The sequence below is a fragment of the Rhinoraja longicauda genome, chromosome 31 (assembly GCF_053455715.1).
Source record: "Rhinoraja longicauda isolate Sanriku21f chromosome 31, sRhiLon1.1, whole genome shotgun sequence".
Lineage (NCBI taxonomy): Eukaryota > Metazoa > Chordata > Chondrichthyes > Rajiformes > Arhynchobatidae > Rhinoraja > Rhinoraja longicauda.
The window spans coordinates 11643089-11655041 of NC_135983.1; the positions used below are offsets into that span (position 1 = coordinate 11643089).

Sequence of the window (11953 nt, forward strand, 5' to 3'; positions counted from 1 at the left end):
CTTCCCTAAACAGCATCTGTTAATCTTGTTAAACCAAAACAGGAAATGGGGCTCCCACTAGTTGGGCAACATCGATCTTACTTTCAAACTCCCTTGCTCTGCAATAAGGCCAACAATCTATTTTTCTTCCTCATTACTTATAGTGACATGCTAACTGTATTTGATTGTGATGATAACCAGATCACTTGATTATTCTCTCTGTTTGCAGCCAATATTCTGGTTTTTGTCCTTATAATATTGCACATTTTTATCCAGAATCTTGGACAGTGGTGAAGCAAGGTTAGTTAAAGGTATAGGGAGAGCAGAACCAAAGAGGGGAATAATTTTAAAGTAATTTAATCTGGAGTAAGTGCAGACCAAAAATTCCCCATATGATAAAGGAACCAGCATTGCAGCAGAGTTTTGGATGACTTCTTGATTTCAGAGATCCGAATGAGGGAGGCCAACTAGGAGTGAATTGGAATCATCAAAGGTGGAAGTAATTAAGGCAGTAATGAGTCTTTCAACGCCAGAGGAGCTGAGTCGAGGCTGGAGTCTGGTGTTATGACAGGTGATCTTGAAAATGTATGAGGAACAAGGTGGGAGGGATCATATTGATGCTAAAGCATTGAACAGACAGGTTCAGTTTCATTCATTAGCTGGGGAGAAGAAAGGAGTCGTCAAGGGAACGGAATTTTGATACCGAGAGCAATTGTATCATTTTGTGTAATATTTACATTGGGAAAATTTTGTTCATTCAGTGTAGAGTTTCGACCAAACAGTCTGATAATCTAATAACGAGATCATTAGATATGCTGAAAGCAAACTGAGACCTTGCAACCTCAGACTTTCCTTCAATACTTAGAGTTTACAAACATTCAGAAACCATTAAAAAATAGAAACAATTAAAAGCTTTTTTAATACTTAAACTTTATAAAATTGTGAATTAATAAGACAATGGAGTGATTTAAAAATTCTTCCGAATGGTCAAGCCTTTTAAAATAGGTTGATTGAGAAAAGTAAGACGCATGGGATCCACAGAGACTCGTTCGTTTGGATTCAAACGGGCTCAACCGTAGAAGACAGACGGCAGTGGTGGAAGGGGGTTATTCTAGCTGGAAATCTATGATCAGTGATCATCGCAGGGCTCTCTCCTAGGACCTCTTGTTTATGATGTATATAAACGATTTGGACGTAAATATAAATGGGTTATTTAGTAAGTTTGTAGACCATAGCAAAACTGCTGGAGTTGCAGATAGTGAAGAAGCCTGTCAGGTATACACCAGAATTTAGATTGGTTACAGATGTGAGTGGAGAAAACGCAGATGGAGATTAATTTGACCAAGTATGAGGTATGCACTTTGAGAGGACAACTATATGAGGAAAGTACACTGAGCATGGCAAGATCCGTAACAGCATTGATGTACAGTGTGATCTTGGGGTCCAAGTCCATAGCTCCCGAAATGTTGCAACACAAGTTCCCAGTGTAAAGAAGGCATATGATGTGCTTGAGTTCATCGGTTCCCATATATTCCCAAGAATTAGTTTACACAAATTTGACTTCATTCGTGTGAACCTGTTGGTGGTCCTTGCCATTGCAGCCCAAGTTAATAAATTACTGCGTAAGCAGGTTCCTTTTCGGCATCTTGTTGTAACAAACAAAAACATCATATCATTTTTCTTTCATCTCTTTCGGAGTTATTCTGTGATTTAACGTTATGGTGTGTGTGTTGTTGGAATTGTATTCTGTATCGCAGGAACTCCAGTTTTTGAAGGAGTATATTGGAACATACTGTCTAATTAAATGTTTTGCCATTTTGTTTCAGAAAGTTACCTATAAATCAAAGCGAATAATCTATGACCTACGGACAATCGCAGAAGTTGAAGGGTCAGGGGTAAAGTCTTGGAAACAAGCGGAATGGAAGGAGCAGATCATCGTGCCGCCATTACCTCAGTCATCTCTGCATGGCTGCAATTTAATACAAGTAGATTATTTCATTCAGGTGAGGACAATGTTATCGTTTAATATCTAATATCCATATGGAACCATTTTTCATCTTGCCCTCTTCCCTGAAACAAAGACTAAAATAATAAATATGAGATTACCAACCGTAGCACTAACCGTATAAATATATGAAGCTTCAGCATACAGCAAGAATGACTGGGAGTTAGAGCATATTTTAAAAATAAAGCTGCAAACAGGCTAGCATAGCAGATATCAGGAGGTGCGTGACTGAAGAAGTAGGTTTAAGTGTCTTAAAAGAGGACAAAGGTAGCAAGCTGAAGTGGATTGAGAAGGGAGTTCCAAAGCTTAAGATCTCGATGGCTGAAGGTATGCTTTGGCAAGGCCAGTGTTGGTGAGATGTAGAGGTCTTGATGGTGTGTAAGATGTGAGGAGTGATGAGCAGGTCAGGCTGTGTTTCAGAACACAGTTACGGGATCTTAATGTCTGGTTTTGTGGTGAACTGTATTTGGTGAATATAAAGATGTATGCATTGGATTTCAAGAAGAAGGTACTTGGAGAAGCAGCTAGCAGGTGATTTAGATAGTGTTACAATGATCACACCTAAAATAAATCAGCAGAATGGATGAATATCTCAGAATCCCATGTGAGGTAGAGGCAATAGGTTTCTACTTAGTTGGATAACAGAAACAAAGCATTGAAGGATGTTGGCAAGGTCAAATGTATGATCAAGAACGAGGTCAAATGTATGCAGGTCAAGAATGAGGATGGTTAGAATTGGGTAGTCACACTCATATTATCATTGACTGTTATCTGCAGTGCATTGTCCAAAATATCAGTCCTATGTAATCAATTAGATATGAATTATAAAGTTAGAAATAGCTTTAGAAATGTTGATTTAAAATAATGCAATTCTTTGTGCTATAATAGGATTTATCATGAGGAAATCACTGCAAATATTGTCTTTGTTCAACGTGTAGTTGCAAGGTTTCCAACATAAGTAGCCCAATAGCGCAAGTCGTTTTGAGTTACTTTGCCATTTTGATTACCTCATTTTTCCGTGGTTTAATTACGTTGTTAATTTTAACTCCCTTTTAATTTTGTCTTGTTTATTCTTACTCAAGCCTTTTGTCTCTCCATGCACTGCTGTATTTTGTAGAAATTGGAAAGATGCACAATCGGCAGACATTGTTTTTCATGAGTCAATGTAATGAATGAACCACTTTCATTATGAAAAGTTCCACTTTTCGGAAGTGGATGTATTTTCACCAATTTAGATAATTTACTTCAAATTGCCACTCTTACTTCCAGCCCCTCTCTCCTAAACCTTGCTCTGATCACTTCCTTCTATTACCAACCTATTGCCCACCTCCCAATTGCACCCACTAATGCTGCAGTCTGTACAATCTTACCGAGTCCGCCATTCATTATCCACAGGACTTAGAACGTGACAACAAACTTACCCTGAAGATCACTCAATTAACTGCCTCCATACTGGCATTTCTGATCATGTACAAATTGGCGTTTCTGATCATGTACAAATCATCTACCTTTTATTTGACCATTCTCCTCAAAAACTGTCTAATATTTCTCCCCATCTGCTACACAATTTTTCATCGATAGCTTTACACCTGGTCAATTGGATATGATACCAAAATCTGCTGATTTAAAAAAAAAAAAATTTAATGGTTGATTATAGAGAGCATAATTTTGCAATTTTCCCCACCCAAGACAACTTTGCTAGTATAAGGGAATTGAATTAAACAGATCTGCCAAACCCATGCTCCCAGCAGCATTTTCTAACCACAAAAGTCCAATATGTACACAATTATACTAATGTGCCTTGGTAGGTCACACCAGTACATTGTCTCATAACTAAATGCTTACGTCAATTGTACTTAAAGGATTAGCGAATTGTAAGAGCCAGTTTGTAACAATTTTGGAGATTGAATAGTAATTACTAGCAGGATTAAACAATCCAGTGGTAGAGTCATTGGGCTGAATACTGAAGGCACAGTAACCAGAATGGGACCTGTTCCCAACAGGCAGGCAGTCTCTCTGGCACTGTTCAATGCAGCAAAACTGACGCGCTCGGCTTTGGTGCCGTGCTGGCAATTTTTCTGGATTATTGAATGCTATTCTTATTTGCCCGCATCACACATTTCATTCACTTTTCTGATGTTGCGCTATTGTAATAAATCATTTTAATATTATATAATCTAGTGAATCCAGTGCCTTTGGGTTTATTATATTGCGTGTGCAAAGGTATGGTGAGTAGCTTTGTTTTGTATGCTATCCAAACAGATCAGATATACCGTAAATAGATACAATCAAGTCAAGCTGAAGTACAATAGAAAGAACAAAGGGGAAGTCTAAAAGGAATGTGGTGAATTTAAAGGGAGCAGGGTAAACATCGCCCAATGATGCTGAGCATTCTGGATTTCCAACAAGGCAGAGAGTGGATTCTTTGAATCCTACTGTATTTAATGAACAGGAGTGAAATTGCTGATGTTTATGTTATTGTGTCTTTAGCCCCTGCCTCTGAATCTTATCTGAAGTCCTGACTGAATTTAGCCAGTTTAGCACAAACCAGGAATGAAGGCTTTTTTCTTCCATTTCCACTGTAGAACTCTACCTGAATATGATACTGCTTAAAGGAATGTGGTAAAACTGGAGTTAAAACAAGACTGGCTTTTTTGTGTTTTGCAGGTTTCTGTCCGATCGCCAGAGGTTTTGGTCAGCCTGCCCATCTATATTGGCAATATTGCAGTCAACAGTCCTCCGCTGACTCCATCTGGGCCACAGCAGCCTACTGCAGGGACAGTGCTACCCACCGCTCCTCCAGCCGAGGATGTTGGGGCAACAGGTTACCAGCCCATGGATAGCGTTATTCTCCCAACCAAAAGCCACTCTCAGCAGCAGACTTTGACGCCTCATGCGTTTAGCTACATGTCGGGCTTTGAAAGCGATGCCAGTGGACAAATCCCTGGTCCCAGGCTGTGTATTTCAACTGGTGCTACTGTCCCATACTATGCAGATGGACCTGTAGTTGCAGATCTCACCGAAAATCCTCTCATTTTACCTCCCGAGTACAGTATGTGGGCCCAGCCTTACGGTGAGTTTTGCGGTGAGTTGTGTCCCGGTTATTATTAATCCAAAATACGTGGTGCTATCTATAGGTGTCTATTTTAAAATTTTGCTGAATAAATGGTGCCTTAATAAATACTGGCCGAGTTATAAATTTGTTGCTTCAGATATTAGCATTTTGTGGGGGGTTTTCTGAATATTTGAAAACCTCAAAGATTTGAATTTGCCGCTTTTCAAATCTGAAAGCAGCGGGCTACTTGCAGATTTGAAGGATATATAATTTGATTGTTATCTTTTTAACAGAGCCTCCCCCAACATATGAAGAGAGCTGCAGCAGTGCTAATTCCAGCATGAGTGCAGGAAACTAACTTGCACCAGACTTCAAAGATGTACTACTGTTTGTGTACACAAATGCCTTTTAGTGATGTTTTACTGAAAAGCACAGCCTGACTTTACTGAAGCACCACTGCAAATGCATTCTGAGTTTGAAGAAGTTGATATTTTGTTATTATGATGTACTATCAACACTTGCAGATATTTCTCCAGCTTTGAATGCTCTGTGCAATGTCTGCCTATTTACTGCTCCTTTGCTGGGGGCAGGAACTATTGTTGCTGTTAACAATCTGTGTTCACTTTTCTTACGAGTATTTTTGAGATGAAGAGCATCGAAGGGTTAAAGTATAAATATAACAAGCCTCCAGTTTCATGTATATAAATATAGTTTTCTGTTGAACAGCTCCACCCTATTATAGACTGTTATTTAATCAGTCTAGTTGTATGGAGCAAGTTGAAAATAATAGACAACTCTGAGCCTTAAGAACCATGAAGTGATGATGCTTGCTCCTTGATTTTGCTTGTTCAGGTGAAGGGATAGCTGCGATTGTAGATGGTTTATATGCAATGGAAATTCAATCCCAATTCTGTTCAGGTTTAAGCGGTTTATATTTAACTATGTAGTAGGTTATGTACATCGCAGGCTATTGTAACAAAGCTTATGTATGCCGGTCTTTGGAAGGACCAATACTAACCAAAATGCATTAAGGATCCTTTCACCTTGAAGTGTTATGTTGCACCTTTTCTAGAGAGATCCATATTTGCTGTATTTTAAGTTGTATGTTTGCTAAAGTTGTAGCATCATTTTTAAACTAGCACGTAAAAATGGCAAGTTCAAAATCCTGCATGAGTTACTTCATTTTATAACTTAGGCCTTATTGAAGTCAGAGAAAAGCCAAACCACTCACTGGAATGTTTACTGAATGCATCTTTTTTAACTACTGTATTTGTAACCTTCAGGATTTTTTAATGTGCACATGATGAAGTGCTATATAACATTTAACCTCAAGCACAGGTTTAGTACTGAAATATATTTTCATGGTTAAATCGAGAACTCTGCAGTCTGTTGCAAATCACTTCTTGTCTGTAAATGGTTTCTCTGAGTTAATTTCCCTTTTATTAATGTCTATAAAGTGAGACTGCATTTAGATACAGGAAACCTACGAGCATGTCAACCTAATTTTTCATATGATGCATAGAGTTTGAATATACGTAATGTTGCTATTTTGAACACGTCCCTATGCAAGCTCTTGATTAGTTTGTGCTGCAATTCCACTGAGTACTTTCCTGCTGGAGGGAAGAGTTCCAGCAGTACTTTAGAGAACATTGGCAGAAGGACATAGATTTTGGAAAGGGATGGATTGGGAGGAAGCTCGACATTGGCAGGAATCGCCCTTAAAGAGGATACGGTGAATGGAGCAGGGACTTGGCTGAACCAGAAAACAATTATTTTTACTTGCCGCACACCACTTTGTCCTGTCATTGAACGTAGTTCAAGATTCATTTATTGCTAAATTCTTATAGAATGAAACAAAGTATAATAACGTCGTGAAACTGGTGATACTAGTGGTCAAACTCACACTCACTTTTGCTGCTATTCATGTGTAACAGATTGGTTCTGAATTTCTTCTCGTAACGATTTTGTTAAGACAGACGTGTTCACTGAAGAGTATTTTCCTTTGGAAGGCTGAAAAATTAGCCTGGAACTAATTTTAATCTTTGTATGTATTTTTTAACTTAATTTGCTTACATTTTGTAAGAAAAAAATGAAGGGAACTATGACTTTTTATCAACTATTTGTTACTGTTAGCCCATGATTTCCAATTTTCATGACCTAGTTTCAGATATTTTACTCTATTGTATATATGTATTCTCCTGTCTATATATAGGTACAAATTATAAATATTTTTAACTAATTCCAAAGTCGTTTCAGTACATGCATCATGTAGAAATTTGCAATTCATATTATTGAATTCCATGGATACTAGCAGAAATATGTGAAACATTGCTCATGATTTTTTTTTCTACCCTTAATCCTCCACCTTTTGCAGGCATCATATCTAATTATAATAATAAATAAGCAAAGTTTGCATATGTTTACATTTTTCAATGTCGTAGAAATTGTCCAAGTTTGGGAAAGGGGCAGTATTACATAAAATCCATCTTGCTGCCGAATTATCCCATCTGTTTGGTCGATTGCACTAATGTGGGCACCACCCCCTGATTTAAAGATGTACTCTGGGAATTCGGGGGGAGGGAGGGGGAATGAAAAGGGCATTCCTGCGCACTGTTCCAACGGAGTAACTGGATAGAAATTTGAGTTCTGCAGGAAAGCCGCCCAGGTTATTGATTGGAATCAACTCACCGATCTGAAGTCCGCAAAGAAGGTAGGAGAATTGGTTAGATGACGTACGTAATGAGGGAGTGTGCAGCAGCATTCTGTACTCTTCAGCAGTGGGTAATCAAGCAGCCTAGGCTGACACATTAGTACACCTCAAACCACTTGTACTTGACTACAGAAGGTGTACAGATAGAACAACCCAAGAGCAAAGAGATGGAGGAAACTGTTGGTCCATCTTGCAGGCCTCTGTGTATTTTTAAAGTGTGCTCTGCAAAAGTGCAATAATCACTTAGTAGCCATTTCCTCTCTGTCTATAATTACTGGAAAACATGGTTTATCATTTGAAGCAGATTTTGTGAGGGAAAACTCAGGACATGCAAATCTCACAAGAAACTAGAAAATATTGCAAAATCCCTCGGGTTTGCTCTTGATCATCCAAAGGATGCGGCCTGTTGTATACTTGGTGTGAGCTGTGTATGCAAACTATTCCTGACATAAGCTTGAATTTTGACTTCAAGGGTTGAAATTGAAGGTGGCATAGATTAAATGTAGGTAACTTAGGAGAAGACTTTCTTATTTTGAATCGTAATAATGTAGTTCCTAATAAAGACCCAAAATGTCCAATGTGCTCATTTTTTCTCGCATTTGACTATTATTCTTTCTTCAGTATCTAGTCTTGGGAGATGCGAGCTAATCTATAGCTGTAGTCTCAGTGTCACAAAGCTGTACAGCCCAGAAATGGGCCCTTTGTTCCAATAAATCCATATAGATTTTTTAATTGTCTATCTTCACTGATCGCATGATTATGCATTAGATCGAATCCATCTATACCTCGCTTATTTTAAGTGCCTGTTTAAATGTCTCTTGAGCATAATGATTGTATCAGACTCCAGTTCCCCTGGTGGCACGTTCCAGATACCAGCCACTTTGTGTTTTTAAAAAAACCTCCCATCGAATCTCCTTTTAAAACTTCTTTCCCTCACCATAAATCTCTGCCCTCTTGTTTACGATACCCTAACCATGGGAAAAGTAACTATTTATGCCTCTTATTATTCTATATACCTCTAACAGGCCAGCCCTTCCTCATTCGCTCCAGGGAAAACAAGCCCAGCCTATCTATCACTCTCCATAACGAAAACCCCTGCAATCCAGGCAACATCCTGGTGAATCTTCTCAGCGCTCTCTCCATTGCAATCGTATCCTTCCTTTGGTACGACAATTAGAACTACACACAACACTGCCCATAAAGTCTTACAGTATAGAAACAGGAGCTTTGACCCATCATGTCTATGGCAACGATTGAACACCCATCTATCGTAACCCTACTTGACAAGACTTGGTAATTCAAGTGTCAGTTCAGATGCTTCTTAAATGTTAACCACACACGACAGGGCTTTCCATATTTTCAGTTCTCGACGCTTGTATCTTTACCAAACCTTTGATTATCCTTGCCATCCGGTGTTCCCTAGACTTGTGGTCCTTTCCCTTCACCCTTTAGTGTGTCACATCGGTTTGAATTCCCTCTATTTTGGTTCTCAAAGACTGCCACTTCTCAAATGTAGATTTGCCTGCAAGTAGCTGCTCCCATTCTGTATTTGCCCAGGTGCTGGCTGTTGCTGCTTGCCCCAGGAGGCCAACACTCCTGAACCCACAATAGTATCCCATGCAGTATATCTGTTTGAGAGGGGAATGACCACAGGAGACATTTGCACTAACTCCCTATGCCTATTGCTCTTCCTGATGGTCACCCATCGGTTTTCTGCCTCTGCAGCGATTTGTTCCCATTGAATGCCCTGTTCACAGTGTACTACGTATTGTTGATGATCCACAGTGAGTCCACTTCCTGCACTCATCGCTGGGGGCACAGGATGTCTCTCTGACTTCCTAGATAATGCAGGTCCAAGGTCTCCCATCTCATCCTTTGGATTCAACACTTAGTTATTTCCCCTTTCCTTTTAATTTCAAGTGCTAATTCTGCTAGAGACCACCAGTTTTAAACAGCAGCAGAATCCCTGAATGGAACTGCAGGTAGAAAATGCCCACCTCATCAGCTGCCTTTGCTGCCTCAACTATCTTTACTTTTACTTCAGTGAATGAAAGTGTTTTTTAAATTAGTAGAATTACCCACTGTTGCTCACCAGTTGCCTTCCTCCCCAAAGCCCCTTCACTCACCAAAGTGCATAGACTACTGTGCAAATTAGGAAATAGTTTTCTGAAACCACCAATGTTAAGGAAATATGTTCAATTAGATTTCAAAATGTTACTCCATATGCGGGTTAATTCAGAGTGGCAGAGAAGTGGCTTTTGGATCTTATCATTCAGTGTCAAATAAAAGTACTTGTTAACATGGGGACACTGCCAAACAATTGACGAAAGGCTTCTTATTAGTCCTGCAATAATTACATAAAAATCAGAAGTTTGTGAGAAATTGAGTTACACCTTGCTGAGATAATGTGTGCTGCACTGGGGGATAATCTATCTTAAAATGGTGTTTCTCTTTTCGGATCAAGTCGTTTTGCAGAACAGTGTGTGCAATCAGGCCTGTAACTTTCCATTCACGTTAAACAATGAAAATATATACGTGGGCGAGGAAGGAGATGCAGTCGATCTCTGGATGACGCATTCCACTGTCAGGAGGATTGGGCTGTTAAAGAATGGTTGAGATTTGCACCAGTTGTATTAAAAAGGAAATAACTCGTACCCCGAACTGTTTTGCTGCACTCTTAACATCTATCAAAGGGATTGTAGTTTAAAATATAATCTGTTGGTGTGTGCCTTTATTCGCTCTTTGAGATGGCGATAGAAGCATTTGTCCTGCGTTTATGCTGCCTCGATAGGAATGAAAATCGAGTGAAAATTCCAGTAATTTAGATCTTATCTAAACATGCACATTGTTCTGTACTTTCCCTCAATGTTACAACTTAGGAAAGGTATTCTGTTCCTACTGTCTTCATGTTATGGGACTTTTAACCACATTTTACTGAGTCACCAATTTTTGTGTTGCATTGGAGTAAATTATTGCCTCAGCAACATAATGTTATTAGATCCATCCACCAAATTAATAAAGTAGATTGTGCAAATATTTTAACTTCGAAAACCATTTAAAAGAGAGATGACCGTGAAGCAAGCCAAGCACATTTCAAACAAATGAACTTCTCAGAATTATGGATTTGTGCTAAATGTACGCGTTGGGAATAGAATATGATAAATACTCTTAATTTTATCATCCTCCCTAAATTAAAATTATTTCAATCATTGATTTAATATTGTCAATAATGACCATATTTTAAAATTCCTTTAGCATGCATTTCCTGTGTTTTATTCAAGTGTGGTGATTTTTTTAAATTAAAAATATCTTGATTTTGGTTGTATCCAATTTTATATTGAAACAATACTGTGATTATGATCTGTACTTCCAAAGTACTTTGCACAAGCAGTTTTCTGAGGGTACCTGGACATGAATTGTACCTGTTGCTTTCCAGGCACATGTTCCAATCCATAACACAACCAACTCCTGTAGATCAGTTTGTCCCAATAATGATTTCTTTATGGATAACCATGTCCAAACATCTTCAGTTCCCGCCAACGCTTGCTTGACAATTCCAGAAGGTTAAGTTTTCAAAAATCTTATTTAAATATCTTCAATATTTCCCGATGTTTTGTATTGTTTTCCTAAAAGATTATCTGGATTTTAACAGAATTCATTCCAGTACAACAAAGTTTTTATATGCTGTTCAAAGGGGAAATGGCTTTAAATAATGCTGAATCCCACTTTCGGCTCATCGCTTTATTAACTTGTTTTTTATCTGGTGATTCTTATTTTTGAACTCTGCATTGATGTATATTTTCCCCTGTGATGTTTTTGTAATAAACTGATATATTGATGCACTTTAGTGTTTTAGGTTTTCATGTAATTGTCTGAAAATGTAAATTGAGCAATCAAACATCATACTAATAAAAAAAAAATCAAAGTAATCATGCTGTGACTCTTGGTGAAATCTTATAGAAGATAGAAAGTGCTTTAATCCTAAAATTGCCCTTTTGGAGAATGATTTTTAAGGAGTTAATGATGAGCCAACCTGCTAAAGATTGCTTGTTTTTTGTATCAATACCTTAAACAAAAGCAGTCCCTCGCGCTCGAGGATGACTTGTTTACACTTATGTTTTATGGTTCTGAGTTATAAATGAGGTCAATGTGCAACCCTTCCAGAGATGGGGAAAGTGGGTACTAGTTGCGAAATGGTACACTT

General features: G+C 38.4%; 1 protein-coding gene across 2 annotated transcripts in view; it reads left to right on the plus strand.

Annotated features, from left to right (window-relative positions):
• The window catches only part of arrdc1b (arrestin domain containing 1b), a 41374-nt gene extending 29735 nt beyond the window's left edge, over positions 1–11639 (plus strand). Inside the window, exons 6-8 of one of the 2 annotated variants that reach the window (XM_078425975.1) lie at positions 1806–1982; positions 4652–5069; positions 5333–11639. In XM_078425975.1, coding sequence (XP_078282101.1) covers positions 1806–1982; positions 4652–5069; positions 5333–5397 — 660 coding nt within the window. In that variant the 3' untranslated portion in view covers positions 5398–11639. The remainder of the gene's footprint in view (positions 1–1805; positions 1983–4651; positions 5070–5332) is intronic. The other variant, XM_078425976.1, reaches the window with a different exon arrangement.
• The last annotated feature ends 314 nt before the right edge of the window (positions 11640–11953 follow it).